This window comes from Scyliorhinus canicula, chromosome 17 (genome assembly GCF_902713615.1).
Source record: "Scyliorhinus canicula chromosome 17, sScyCan1.1, whole genome shotgun sequence".
Taxonomy (NCBI): Eukaryota; Metazoa; Chordata; class Chondrichthyes; order Carcharhiniformes; family Scyliorhinidae; genus Scyliorhinus; species Scyliorhinus canicula.
In genome coordinates this window covers 4,857,089-4,871,752 of record NC_052162.1, presented here as the reverse complement: position 1 = coordinate 4,871,752, position 14,664 = coordinate 4,857,089, and the positions used below count along the sequence as shown (strand labels likewise).

At 52.4% G+C, this 14,664-nt stretch overlaps 1 protein-coding gene across 3 annotated transcripts in view; it reads left to right on the top strand.

Annotated features, from left to right (window-relative positions):
- The window catches only part of mcf2a (MCF.2 cell line derived transforming sequence a), a 212,208-nt gene that overhangs the window by 119,661 nt on the left and 77,883 nt on the right, over window positions 1-14,664 (top strand). For all 3 annotated transcript variants that reach the window (XM_038775496.1, XM_038775498.1, XM_038775497.1), the window contains one exon: window positions 13,893-14,084. In XM_038775496.1, the coding sequence (XP_038631424.1) occupies window positions 13,893-14,084 (192 nt within the window). The remainder of the gene's footprint in view (window positions 1-13,892; window positions 14,085-14,664) is intronic.

Below are 14,664 nucleotides of genomic sequence, written 5' to 3'. Positions count from 1 at the left end.
GGAAGGATGTTCTTGCTCTCGAGGGAGTGCAGCGAAGGTTTCCCAGACTGATTCCAGGGATGGCAGGACGGACGTTTGAGGAGAGATTGAGCTGGTTAGAATTGTATTCGCTGGAGTTCAGAAGAATGAAGGGGAATCTCACAGAAACCTATATATTGTTAGCAGGTCGAGACAGGGCAGATGCAAGAAGGATGTCCCAGATGCTGATGGAGGTGCCAAGAACAAGGGGCAACAGTTTGAGGTTAAGGGTAGACCATTTAGGACAGAGATTAGGAGAAATTTCTTCACCCAGAGAGTGGTGAGCTTGTCTAATTCGTTACCACAGGAAGTAGTTGAGGTCAAAATATTGTGTGTTTCGGGGACCAAAGGATATGGGGGGGGAAATCCTGGAGATCCGTCCCTAACAGCACATGGACTGCAGAGGTTCCAGAATGTGGCTCACCACTGCTTTCGCAAGTAGGGCTGGGCGATAAATGCTGGCCTAGCCAGTAATGCCCACATCCCATCAACAACTATTTAAAAAAAGTTGAAATTATTGAAAGGCAGATTTAGGATCGATAATAAGAACATTTTGGGCAGTAAATTTCTTGGAATTGTTCTCACTCCGTTTCTGTAACTGCAACAGACATTTGTTAGAAATTGTCTGGGCTTATACGTTGGCACAACAGTTGTTAGCAAAAGAGTTGAGTGATGTCGTAAGTGGCTGATTTATTGGGATGATCATTAATCCTCTGTTGCCATTGATCTCTCCTCCCTGTCGGCCAATCCACTTGGCACTGCGGCCCAGTCTGATTTTCCACTGAATATTAGGGGAAAATTGCCTTTTGTTTCTGATGTATTTACACATTCGCAGGAGAGGCTGGAAGCTACTAAACTTCCATGAAAATGACTACAATGCTGAATCATGTGCGGTGTTCCATTTCAATACTGTAGTAAGATAATAATCCCCCTGGTTTCAAGTTGGTTCTTGTTTATCAACTGTGCTGTTTGAACTTAGAAATCTGCTTGGCCCAAACCTGGCCTCTTGCGCATCCCTCACCACCTTTACTCCAGCAAAGTAGCCGTGTTTTCATCTGTCTTGGCCGTAACTCTGGAATTCCTTCCCTAATCCTCTCTGATTCTCTCCCTTCGTTGTTAAACTCGACTTCTTTGACCAGCTATTTGGTTGCCGGTTCTGATATCGCCCTGTGTAGCTGAATGTTAATTTATCAACAGATTCAGCTCCCGTGAATAACCTTGGGATATTTCACTAGATTAAAAAAATAGCTATATAAATGCAAATGTTGTTGTGATGTTAGCAAACAAACCCTTTAACATAAAATAAAAGCAAAATACTGTGGATACTGTAAATCTGTAATAAAATGCTCTATTGTAATGCAGGAATGAACCCTTTCAATCTTTCAGTAGTGTAGCATTCCAACAAAGAGACTCGCAGGAATGCATGGCGGGTTGTAAAATGACTATAGGTTTATTTGGCATACACAGCTAACTCTCCTCGGCCAAAAGGGTCACCCTCCTCAACCTGCACCCAGGTCGGAGTTTAAATATGATGTGGCTGCCCTTCCTCAGCGTGTGTTCGGGTTGCGAATGCTATGGGTCCTCTGATCCATCGGCTCGCGAGGACGGCCCCCACCCCATAAGGAGAAGCATTGCACCTTAACACAAGCGGTTTGGTGGGGTGGAAGTAGGTCAGCATTTTCTCAGAGGACAGTTTCCACATGACCTCTGTGATCGCCTTCTGTTGTGGAGGGGCCCACTCCCTTCGTCAATGGGGCTGTTTAATTCACAAAGGGGCTGTTTAGCTCACAGGGCTAATCGCTGGCTTTGAAAGCAGACCAAGGCAAGCCAGCAGCATGGTTCGATTCCTGTAACAGCATCCCCGAACAGGCGCCGGAATGTGGCGACTAGGGGCTTTTCACAGTAACTTCATTTGAAGCCTACTCGTGACAATAAGCGATTTTCATTTCATTTCAAGTGGGTGGAGTGCGCTGAGCAGTGTTGGCCAAGATAGGGACAAACTTCCCGTCAGGGTTGACAACTCTAAGAAGGAGCGTAACTCGGTTTGTCCTCCTAGGATGGGTGTCTGCTTGATCGTCCCGGCACCTTGTCCGCCACGTGTAGGCCGTGCTTGTCTACCCAATACCTCAAGTAAGTGACCTCGAACACTGTTCTCCCTTCGGAGGCAGATGAATCGCAGGAGGACTTCAACCAGGTTCTCCAGGTGTTCCTCGTCGAAGGTTCCAGTGATGTGGACGTTGTCCGGATCTCCAGCCACCCTGGGTATTCTCAGCAGGGTGTTCTCCATCACTCCTTGAAATTTTGCGAACGCCAACGAAATCCCAAACGCCAACCAGGTGTATTCATATAGCCTCCCCTGTGAGTATTAATGGTGACAAACTGCTTGGAGCCGGACTCCAGGACCAACTGTAGATATGCGTGGCTCATATCTAATTTAGTGAATGTCTTTCTCGCACTGAGCTTGGTGTAAAGATCCTCGATCAGACGGAAGACACTGTTCACCACAATCTTATAATCACCACATAATGGCACCGACCCATCAGGTTTCAGTACTGCCAGTGTAGCCCAGTCAGCAAATCGGATGGGGCGGATCATTTTCAGGCACTCTAAGCAGTCCAGTTCTAATTCGACTTTAGGGCATAATGTGTATGGTACTGGCTGGGTGCTTGTGGGTCGACACTTATTTTTCCCACAGCCCTCTTGATGGTATTTATCCTTTCGGCAAAAACCACTGGAAATTTTGCCATTACCCCCAGGACCATGGGGGGTACATGCAGCAGATTTGCTGCCAGTCTAACCTCAGGTGGCGTAGTCAGTCGCGGCCATGGATCATTACTAACGCAAGCATGCTGACGGTTCACTGCAAGTTACAAGTACCAGAGAGATGCCTACAATGGCCAGAGGTTCTCCTGTATATGTGGCCTCCCTGGCATCACATCTTGGAGAGACAAGGTCTGGAGATGGGATCGAATCTCGTTGAACATATGGCGGCTTAGAATCGAGACTGCAGTTCTGGTGTTGAGTTCCATCTCGATAAAGTGCCCGTTGACCTGTGGCACTATCTGGATGGTGGCGACTCTGGGTGCCGTAACGCAATGGAGTTGTTGATAGGGATCACCCCGGTGACCCACGTAGTGTGTCTGATCCCGAGGGAGGCGGTAACGCCTGGGGGGGGTTCACTGGTGTCTTGGTCCCGACGTCTGGCTTGCTGTATGTGGCCGCCATCTTGATACGCCAGTTTGGAAGAGCTGTCCCAGTCGGCCATGGGCACTCTATGGTGGCGGCCACCATCCCTGCAATGGGACACCCCCCCCCCCCCCCCCCCCCTTCCTGGGGGTTACGCTCCCCAGGTCTGATTTTGGTCGGCTACCGATCTCTGCTGATCGAGGTCCCAAACCTGGAGCTCTTGGGCCCCTGGTTCCTCTCTTATGGGAGACGTCAATTTCGATTGCCCGCTGGAGGGTTAAGTGTGTTTTTGTTGGTAGATCCTGCTCTGTGGCAGCATTGAAAATTCCACAAACGAAGCGGTCACTCAGGGACTCATTTAATTCGGGCCCAAACGCACAGGTTTCGGCGAGCTTCCTTAAACGCGCTAAAGAAGTCCGTGTTGGTCTCTCCTTGGGCCTGGGAGGCCCAATGGAAGTGAAATCTGCGGACTATAATTCAGGGCTTCGGATTCAAATGCTTCTCAACTAAGTTGCCAATGCAGTAATTCTCTGCGGCTGAGTGTTTGCCTTGATTTCAGTGCGGAAATCCATCCTCTGCCTGATCATAGAATTTACAGTGCAGAAGGAGGCCATTCAGCCCATCGAGTCTGCACCGGCTCCTGGAAAGAGCGCCCTACCCAAGGTCAACACCTCCACACTATCCCCATAACCCAGTAACCCCACCCAACACTAAGGGCAATTTTGGACACTAAGGGCAATTCAGCATGGCCAATCCACCTAACCTGCACATCTTTGGACTGTGGGAGGAAACCGGAGCACCCGGAGGAAACCCACGCAACCACGTGGAGAACGTACAGACTCCACACAGATAGCGGCCCAATCCAGGACTGATGGGAGGAAACCGGAGCACCCAGAGGAAACCCACGCACACACGGGGAGGATGTGCAGACTCCACACAGACAGTGACCCAAGCCGGAATCGAACCTGGGACCTTGGAGCTGTGAAGTGATTGTGCTATCCACAATGCTACCGTGCTGCTCGTGATTGCCAAACACGATTTCAGCGTCAGGCGACGGAGAATCCAGCCCCTGAAATCTGGTGCATCTGGGTGGGTTAAGCTCTTTTAGCACACTGGGCTAAATCGCTGGCTTTGAAAGCAGACCAAGGCAGGCCAGCAGCGCGGGTTCAATTCCCGTAACAGCCTCCCCGAACAGGCGCTGGAATGTGGCGACTAGGGGCTTTTCACAGTAACTTCATTTGAAGCCTACTTGTGACAATTAGCGATTTTCATTTTCATTTGATTTCTTTTTATTTGCGCATAAATAGACGCACCAACTTCAGTCAGCAATACTTCGGTTTGTCTTTCGTCTCCGATTATTGCGTTTGATCAATAAAAAAAAATTGCATCCACTCAAAATATATTGAGCCCAGCCATCGCTCCTCTCACGTCGAACGGTTCAAGTTTTCCTATGTGGGGATTTGAAGATTGTAACACTGATCTCTAGGTTTAGCCCTGTCCCAATACCCCATCGTATTAAAAAAGCTCATCAATCCAGAAGCTGTACAGTACCATTGATGGATGTGTTCGGCATTTGAAAAGGAATAGGACCATTTTAGGAGAGAGCAATGAACGTCAAACTATTGAGAAACAAAACCATTCAGTTTTCCAAAGTAAAGGGAGTGAGAATGGTCACCTAACGGTAATCCAAAATGGTCAACAGCAGATCCGCTGAATGATTACACCCAAGAACAATTTTCTTCACCGTTGAGTTGAACATAAAGGACAAAAGCAAAATACTGCAGATACTAGAAATCTGAAACAAAAAGAGAAAATGCTGGAGCGAGGCCTGGCGGCTCTTCGCCAGAGAAACAGTTACCGTTTTAGGGCGAAGATCTTTCACCCTGTCAGTGTTAAGGTGGAAGACAGGAGCGATTAAGTAATAAAAGTGATAAAAGAGTTGATGGTGGAAGGTCAAGGGGAGTGGTAACAGAACAAATAAAGAAACAAAATATCTGCCTAGAGGAGGTGCGAATGGAAGAATGCAAAACAGCTGCCGACAAAAGAAAGCGGTTGGGTGGAGCACAAAACTGTGAGCTGATCGGTAATCGTGCAGTTTATGTTACCTGCTAAAACCAGTCTGATGCAAGAAGAGGTCTAAAGTATTCAAGAGGACATGACATTTAGAAAGGGCAAAAAGCCAGGAAAAGGTGGAGGGGTAGCTCTGTTACGTAAGGATGTCATTGGTACAACAAGTAAAGTACTAGAGATTAAGATGTAGAATCAGGTTGTGTACAAATGAGAAATAGTTATGGTAAGAAGTCACTTGTGTCAGTGGTTTATAGACCCCGGAACAGTAACCACACTGTAGGAGGGGTTATGGAGCAAGAAAGAATGAGGACCTGTGAAAAAGGTACGGCAATAATCATGGGTGATTGCAATATTGCGATATGGCCAGATCCCTAATTGTTGGTAAGATCTGGTTAAAGAGCCATAACGTTTCTTTAAAGTAGATCAATTTTGGGATTTAAGACCATTAGTGAATAAAGCTGAGTGAATAAAGCCACAAAATTGCACAAGTTTTGAAGAAACAAAAAAAAAAACATGACTATACAAGGTCAGAAAGATAAGAAAACAATTTACAATATCAACCTTATGCTCCAATATTCAGGGTAAGTATGAGGTACATGTGAATGAACAGACAAACTGTGGTCAGACACATCTCACAATACAATAAGTGACAAATGCGACCAAAACAAATTTGAAAATTAATTTGTAGGCTGTTGGCATCGCTGGTTAGGCCAAAATTTATTGCCCATCTCTAGTTGCTCTTGAGAAAGTAGCAGTGAGCTGCCCCCCTGAACACCTGCAGTATAAGAAATGTAGGTACGCCCACAGGTAGGTACACCTGTTAGAGATTCCGCAGTTTCTCATCAACCCTCCCAGATGTTTGTTACATTGTGAGCCAACCAATATCACTGAAAGCTCCATCTCTGTCACAAGGTTTTACAATCTTCACCTTCAAAGACCTCACCTTGAAATTCTCTCAGAGGCCGCTCCAACTCGGGTGGCTGCGACGATGGGTGATCTTTCAGGGTTTCAGTCTCACCTTCCGAGATTTCAGTCCCCTCGATTCCTGAGCACACCTGAACACCAACTCACAAACCACGTTTTCAGCAGAACACTTGCAGCAACGGAGTAAATTTGCCTCAGTGGCCCTCAGCATGGAGTCGCCAACCTTTCAGCTGCCTTTACAGATGTTTGGGGCTTTTCCCAAGTCCACTTCACTGAAAGTCTGGTCCTGCAGTAAAATCCTACCCTTAGTTATAGATTCTCCCACGAGAGGAAACATCCGCTCCACATCCATCACATCAAAACTCCTCAGGAACCTAAAAGTTTTAATCAAGTCGCCTCTTACTCTTCAAAACACCAGCGGATACAAGCCCAGTCTGTCCAATCTTTCCTCATAAGAAACCCCAACCATTCTTGGTATGAGTCTAGGGAACCTTATCTGAAATGCATTCACATTCTTCCTTAAGTAAGGAGACCAATAATGTACTTAAGGGGGAGGGTGTGAGTGTGAAAGGGGGTGGGGAAAGGGGGAGGGTGTGAGTGTGAAAGGGGAAAGGGTGTGAGTGTGAAAGGGGGAAGGGGAAGGGGAAAGGGGGAGGGTGTAAGTGTGAAAGGGGGAAGGGTGTGAGTGTGAAAGGGGGAAGGGGAAGGGGAAAGGGGGAGGGTGTAAGTGTGAAAGGGGGAAGGGGAAAGGGGGAGGGTGTGAGTGTGAAAGGGGGTGGGGAAAGGGGGAGGGTGTGAGTGTGAAAGGGGAAAGGGGGAGGGTGTGAGTGTGAAAGGGGGAGGAGAAAGGGAGGGTGTGAGTGTGAAAGGGGAAGGGGAAAGGTGGAGGGTGCGAGTGTGAAAGGGGGAGGGTGCGAGTGTGAAAGGGGGAGGGTGCGAGTGTGAAAGGGGGAAGGGGGAGGGTGTGAGTGTGAAAGGGGGAAGGGGAAAGGGGGAGGGTGTGAGTGTGAAAGGGGGTGGGGAAAGGGGGAGGGTGTGAGTGTGAAAGGGGAAAGGGGGAGGGTGTGAGTGTGAAAGGGGGTGGGGAAAGGGGGAGGGTGTGAGTGTGAAAGGGGGAAGGGTGTGAGTGTGAAAGGGGGAAGGGGGAGGGTGTGAGTGTGAAAGGGGGTGGGGAAAGGGGGAGGGTGTAAGTGTGAAAGGGGGAAGGGGAAAGGGGGAGGGTGTGAGTGTGAAAGGGGGTGGGGAAAGGGGGAGGGTGTGAGTGTGAAAGGGGAAAGGGGGAGGGTGTGAGTGTGAAAGGGGGAGGAGAAGGGGAGGGTGTGAGTGTGAAAGGGGGAAGGGGAAAGGGGCAGGGTGTGAGTGTGAAAGGGGGAAGGGGGAGTGTGTGAGTGTGAAAGGGGGTGGGGAAAGGGGGAGGGTGTGAGTGTGAAAGGGGAAAGGGGGAGGGTGTGAGTGTGAAAGGGGGAAGGGGAAAGGGGGAGGATGTGAGTGTGAACGGGGGAAGGAGAAAGGGGGAGGGTGTGAGTGTGAAAGGGGGTGGGGAGAGGGGGAGGGTGTGAGTGTGAAAGGGGGAGGGTGCGAGTGTGAAAGGGGGTGGGGAAAGGGGGAGGGTGTGAGTGTGAAAGGGGGAGGGGAAAGGGGGAGGGTGTGAGTGTGAAAGGGGGAAGGGTAAAGGGGGAGGGTGTGAGTGTGAAAGGGGGAATGGGAAAGGGGGAGGGTGTGAGTGTGAAAGGGGGAAGGGGAAAGGGGGAGGGTGTGAGTGTGAAAGGGGGAGGGTGTGAGTGTGAAAGGGGGAGGGGAAAGGGGGAGGGTGCGAGTGTGAAAGGGGGAGGGTGTGAGTGTGAAAGGGGGTGGGGAAAGGGGGAGGGTGTGAGTGTGAAAGGGGGAGGGGAAAGCGGGAGGGTGCGAGTGTGAAAGGGGGTGGGGCAAGGGGGAGGGTGTGAGTGTGAAAGGGGAAAGGGGGAGGGTGTGAGTGTGAAAGGGGGAAGGGGAAAGGGGAGGGTGTGAGTGTGAAAGGGGGACGGGGAAAGGGGGAGGGTGTGAGTGTGAAAGGGGGAAGGGGAAAGGGGGAGTGTGTGAGTGTGAAAGGGGGTGGGGAAAGGGGGAGGGTGTGAGTGTGAAAGGGGGAAGGGGAAAGGGTGAGGGTGTGAGTGTGAAAGGGGGGGGTGTGAGTGTGAAAGGGGGAAGGGGAAAGGGGGAGGGTGTGAGTGTGAAAGGGGGAAGGGGGAAAGGGGGAGGGTGTGAGTGTGAAAGGGGGAGGGGAAAGGGGGAGGGTGCGAGTGTGAAAGGGGGTGGGGAAAGGGGGAGGGTGTGAGTGTGAAAGGGGGAAGGGGAAAGGGGCAGGGTGTGAGTGTGAAAGGGGGAAGGGGGAGTGTGTGAGTGTGAAAGGGGGTGGGGAAAGGGGGAGGGTGTGAGTGTGAAAGGGGAAAGGGGGAGGGTGTCAGTGTGAAAGGGGGAAGGGGAAAGGGGGAGGGTGTGAGTGTGAAAGGGGGAAGGGGAAAGGGGGAGGGTGTGAGTGTGAAAGGGGGAGGGGAGAGGGGGAGGGTGTGAGTGTGAAAGGGGGAGGGTGCGAGTGTGAAAGGGGGTGGGGAAAGGGGGAGGGTGTGAGTGTGAAAGGGGGAGGGGAAAGGGGGAGGGTGTGAGTGTGAAAGGGGGAAGGGGAAAGGGGGGAGGGTTTGTGAGTGTGAAAGGGGGAATGGGAAAGGGGGAGGTGTGAGTGTGAAAGGGGGAAGGGGAAAGGGGGAGGGTTGTGAGTGTGAAAGGGGGAGGGTGTGAGTGTGAAAGGGGGTGGGGAAAGGGGGGAGGATGTGAGTGTGAAAGGGGGAGGGGAAAGGGGGAGGGTGCGAGTGTGAAAGGGGGAGGGTGTGAGTGTGAAAGGGGGTGGGGAAAGGGGGAGGGTGTGAGTGTGAAAGGGGGAGGGGAAAGCGGGATGGTGCGATGTGTGAAAGGGGGTGGGGTAAGGGGGAGGGTGTGAGTGTGAAAGGGGAAAGGGGGAGGGTGTGAGTGTGAAAGGGGGAAGGGGAAAGGGGAGGGTGTGAGTGTGAAAGGGGGACGGGGAAAGGGGGAGGGTGTGAGTGTGAAAGGGGGAGGGTGTGAGTGTGAAAGGGGGTGGGGAAAGGGGGAGGGTGTGAGTGTGAAAGGGGGAGGGGAAAGCGGGAGGGTGCGAGTGTGAAAGGGGGGTGGGGCAAGGGGGAGGGTGTGAGTGTGAAAGGGGAAAGGGGGAGGGTGTGAGTGTGAAAGGGGGAAGGGGAAAGGGGAGGGTGTGAGTGTGAAAGGGGGAAGGGGAAAGGGGGAGGGTGTGAGTGTGAAAGGGGGAAGGGGAAAGGGGGAGTGTGTGAGTGTGAAAGGGGGTGGGGAAAGGGGGAGGGTGTGAGTGTGAAAGGGGGAAGGGGAAAGGGTGAGGGTGTGAGTGTGAAAGGGGGGGGTGTGAGTGTGAAAGGGGGAAGGGGAAAGGGGGAGGGTGTGAGTGTGAAAGGGGGAAGGGGAAAGGGGGAGGGTGTGAGTGTGAAAGGGGGAGGGGAAAGGGGGAGGGTGCGAGTGTGAAAGGGGGTGGGGAAAGGGGGAGGGTGTGAGTGTGAAAGGGGGAAGGGGAAAGGGGCAGGGTGTGAGTGTGAAAGGGGGAAGGGGGAGTGTGTGAGTGTGAAAGGGGGTGGGGAAAGGGGGAGGGTGTGAGTGTGAAAGGGGAAAGGGGGAGGGTGTCAGTGTGAAAGGGGGAAGGGGAAAGGGGGAGGGTGTGAGTGTGAAAGGGGGAAGGGGAAAGGGGGAGGGTGTGAGTGTGAAAGGGGGAGGGGAGAGGGGGAGGGTGTGAGTGTGAAAGGGGGAGGGTGCGAGTGTGAAAGGGGGTGGGGAAAGGGGGAGGGTGTGAGTGTGAAAGGGGGAGGGGAAAGGGGGAGGGTGTGAGTGTGAAAGGGGGAAGGGGAAAGGGGGAGGGTGTGAGTGTGAAAGGGGGAATGGGAAAGGGGGAGGGTGTGAGTGTGAAAGGGGGAAGGGGAAAGGGGGAGGGTGTGAGTGTGAAAGGGGGAGGGTGTGAGTGTGAAAGGGGGTGGGGAAAGGGGGAGGGTGTGAGTGTGAAAGGGGGAGGGGGAAAGCGGGATGGTGCGAGTGTGAAAGGGGGTGGGGCAAGGGGGAGGGTGTGAGTGTGAAAGGGGAAAGGGGGAGGGTGTGAGTGTGAAAGGGGGAAGGGGAAAGGGGAGGGTGTGAGTGTGAAAGGGGGACGGGGAAAGGGGGAGGGTGTGAGTGTGAAAGGGGGAAGGGGAAAGGGGGAGGGTGTGAGTGTGAAAGGGGGTGGGGAAAGGGGGAGGGTGTGAGTGTGAAAGGGGGAAGGGGAAAGGGGGAGGGTGTGAGTGTGAAAGGGGGAAGGGGAAAGGGTGAGGGTGTGAGTGTGAAAGGGGGGGTGTGTGAGTGTGAAAGGGGCAAGGGGAAAGGGGGGAGTGAGTGTGAAAGGGGGAGGGGAAAGGGGGAGGGTGCGAGTGTGAAGGGGGTGGGGACAGGGGGAGGGTGTGAGTGTGAAAGGGGGAGGGGAAAGGGAGGGTGCGAGTGTGAAAGGGGGTGGGGAAAGGGGGAAGGTGTGAGTGTGAAAGGGGAAAGGGGGAGGGTGTGATTGTGAAAGGGGGAAGGGGAAAGGGGGAGGGTGTGAGTGTGAAAGGGGGAAGGGGAAAGGGGGAGGGTGTGAGTGTGAAAGGGGGTGGGGAAAGGGGGAGGGTGTGAGTGTGAAAGGGGGAAGGGGAAAGGGGGAGGGTGTGAGTGTGAAAGGGGGAAGGGGAGGGTTTGAGTGTGAAAGGGGGTGGGGAAAGGGGGAGGGTGTGAGTGTGAAAGGGGGAAGGGGAAAGGGGGAGGGTGTGAGTGTGAAAGGGGGAAGGGGAAAGGGGGAGGGTGTGAGTGTGAAAGGGGGAGGGTGTGAGTGTGAAAGGGGGTGGGGAAAGGGGAGGGTGTGAGTGTGAAAGGGGGAAGGGGAAAGGGGGAGGGTGCGAGTGTGAAAGGGGGAGGGTGTGAGTGTGAAAGGGGGTGGGGAAAGGGGGAGGGTGTGAGTGTGAAAGGGGGTGGGGAAAGGGGGAGGGTGTGAGTGTGAAAGGGGGAAGGGGAAAGGGGGAAGGGGAAAGGGGGAGGGTGTGAGTGTGAAAGGGGGAGGGGAAAGGGGGAGGGTGCGAGTGTGAAAGGGGTGGGGAAAGGGGGAGGGTGTGAGTGTGAAAGGGGAAAGGGGAAGGGTGTGACTGTGAAAGGGGGAAGGGGAAAGGGGGAGGGTGTGAGTGTGAAAGGGGGAAGGGGAAAGGGGGAGGGTGTGAGTGTGAAAGGGGAAAGGGGGAGGGTGTGAGTGTGAAAGGGGGTGGGGAAAGGGGGAGGGTGCGAGTGTGAAAGGGGGAAGGGGAAAGGGGGAGGGTGTGAGTGTGAAAGAGGGAAGGGGAAAGGGGAGGTTGTGAGTGTGAAAGGGGAAGGGGAAAGGGGGAGGGTGTGAGTGTGAAAGGGGGTGGGGAAAGGGTGAGGGTGTGAGTGTGAAAGGGGGAAGGGGAAAGGGGAAGGGTGTGAGTGTGAAAGGGGAAGGGGAAAGGGGAAGGGTGAGTGTGTGAAAGGGGGAGGGGAAAGGGGGAGGGTGCGAGTGTGAAAGGGGGAAGGGGAAAGGGGGAGGGTGCGAGTGTGAAAGGGGGAAGGGGAAAGGGGAGGGTGCGAGTGTGAAAGGGGGTGGGGAAAGGGGGAGGGTGTGAGTGTGAAAGGGGGTGGGGAAAGGGGGAGGGTGCGAGTGTGAAAGGGGGAAGGGGGAAGGGGGGGTGCGAGTGTGAAAGGGGGTGGGGAAAGGGGGAGGGTGTGAGTGTGAAAGGGTGTGGGGAAAGGGGGATGGTGCGAGTGTGAAAGGGGGAAGGGGGAAGGGAGGGGTGCGAGTGTGAAAGGGGGTGGGGAAAGGGGGAGGGTGTGAGTGTGAAAGGGGGTGGGGAAAGGAGGAGGGTGTGAGTGTGAAAGGGGGTGGGGAAAGGGGGAGGGTGTGAGTGTGAAAGGGGGTGGGTAAAGGGGGAAGGGGAAAAGGGGAGGGTGCGAGTGTGAAAGGGGGAAGGGGGAAGGGGGAGAGTGTGAGTGTGAAAGGGGATGGGGAAAGGGGGAGGGTGTGAGTGTGAAAGGGGGAAGGGGAAAGGGGGAGGGTGTGAGTGTGAAAGGGGGAAGGGGGAAGGGTGAGGGTGTGAGTGTGAAAGGGGATGGGGAAAGGGGGAGGTTGTGAGTGTGAAAGGGGATGGGGAAAGGGGGAGGGTGTGAGTGTGAAAGGGGGAGGGTGTGAGTGTGAAAGGGGGTGGGGAAATGGATGGGCATTTGGATGTAAATGCATTAGAAGCAGTTCAGAGAGGATTTGCTCGACTGATACCTGAGTTAGGGCGATTGGTTAGCTTGTGAAGAAAGGTCTGTCTGCACCCATTGAAGTTTCGAAAAATAAGAGGCAATCACTGAGGGCCTTGACAGGGTGGGTGTCGAAAGGCTGTTTCCATTGTGGGAGAGACTAGAACGAGGTGACATAGTTTTCAAATAACGGTCTCCCATAGATTAGGAGAAATGTTTTCTCCCAGAGAATTGTGAGTCTTTGGAACTCACTTCGTCAGAGAGCAGTGGAGGCAATGCTCTTTGAACCTTCATTGATTATATTTAAGGTTGAGGTAGAGAACTCCTTGACTAACAAGGGAGTGAAATGTTCAGATCGGTAGGCAGAATGTGGACTTGAGGCCAAAATTAGATCTTATTGATCTAATGGTGGAGCAGGCTTAAGGGGCTGAATGGCCTACCTTTCTGCAGGCCACTGGGTAGGTAAGACTCCGCATCATACCGAACATATTAGCGCCACAGGCAGTAAGCAAAATGACCACCTGGTAGTTGTTCTCCTCCATATTATTGGCACTGCAAAAGTAACACATCCTGTGTAGGTAGCGATTCCAATCTTCCAGTCCCGTACCAAACACATACAATCATCCGAAAAGAGGCATGATGGAAGGAAAATACCAACCTGTGTCCGAGAAAGATGGGGATCTGGTTCAGTAGCATTGATGGAGAACTAGTCTTTATCCTTATCGCCAGTTTGGTAAGGGGCAACAAAGAGTTCTTAGCGAGTTGTAGAGAAAAACAGAACTTACTTTATTTAACAGGTTAACTATTATGTACAGCTCCAGTAGTTCCCAACAGAGTCCTCTCTAGTTGGTGCCTTACTGGCCGACGCTATTTATACAAAGGCATATGAACCGTGTAAAGGCTCCCCCAGCCCCTTATTGAGGGAGCTCGCATTCTGCAGTCTCCATGGGGAAGTGAATCATCCTTACCCCATAAGATCCGTGCAGGTTATAACATCCTCCTAATTCCTATGTTGGTATGAGACAGTGGGCCTGAATCCAGCACCAACACTTGGTTGGGGCTGGTTTAGCTCACTGGGCTAAATCGCTGGCTTTGAAAGCAGACCAAGGCAGGCCAGCAGCGCGGTTCAATTCCCGTACCAGCCTCCCCGAACAGGCGCCAGAATGTGGTGACTAGGGGCTTTTCACAGTAACTCCACTTGAAGCCTACTTGTGACAATAAGCGATTTTCATTTCATTCGCTTCTTCGCATTTCCAGCGGTGTGACTTTCTGATGAGTTGTGTTCTAATTGAAGGAGACAGGAACAAACAGGGTGTGAAACTGGAAGAATGTCACTGCAACTCATGTGGAGAGTTCTGCTTCTGTCATTCTCACAGGTTCTGCAATGGTGTGATGAAAGTGCTTATCTCCTCGCCTCCCAGCCCATGGACAAGTGTCAGTCACAGGACGGAGCAAAGGGAGCTCTACAAGAAATCGAGAAGTTTCTAGAAAGCTCTGGAAGCTACCTGCAGTATGATGGTGAAGGGTTGTACAATGAGTTTAAACCCATTCTCACGACCCCCATTAAGGTACTGAATGTTAACAAATCTTGTGCTACATGTATTTTTGATATCTGACAGTGTAGCTCTGATGGTTATTGAACCGATTTATGGTGGTTCTGACTGACCCAAAGACTGAGGAAGGTAGATTATGCAAAGAGCAACACCCTCCTTATCATCAATTCTCCTTACAACCATACCCCTTGTTTACCTGTTTGGATTTTTGATTGTCGGTCACCCACACAGCTTCTGCAATGAAGGTCTGGAGCCAAGAGATTATTTCAATTGGCAGGAAATTATATTGAATTTACAGCACAGAAACAAACCAGTGATTACGTGATAGGCCAGCCTCCGCCCACTCCTACTTCATATCAGCTGGTCCTCTATCCCATTCTCTCTCGTGTTTGTCTATCTTCCCATTAAATGTATTTGCTCTGTTCTCCTCAACCATATCCTGTGGTAACCATAAAATCATAGAAGCCCTAAAGTGCAGAAGGAGACCATTCGGCCCATCGTGTCTGCACTGACCCTCTGAAAGAGCACCCGACCTAGGGTCAGGCCCCCATCCTATTCCCATACCCCGGTAACCCCACCAAACCTTTTAGACAGT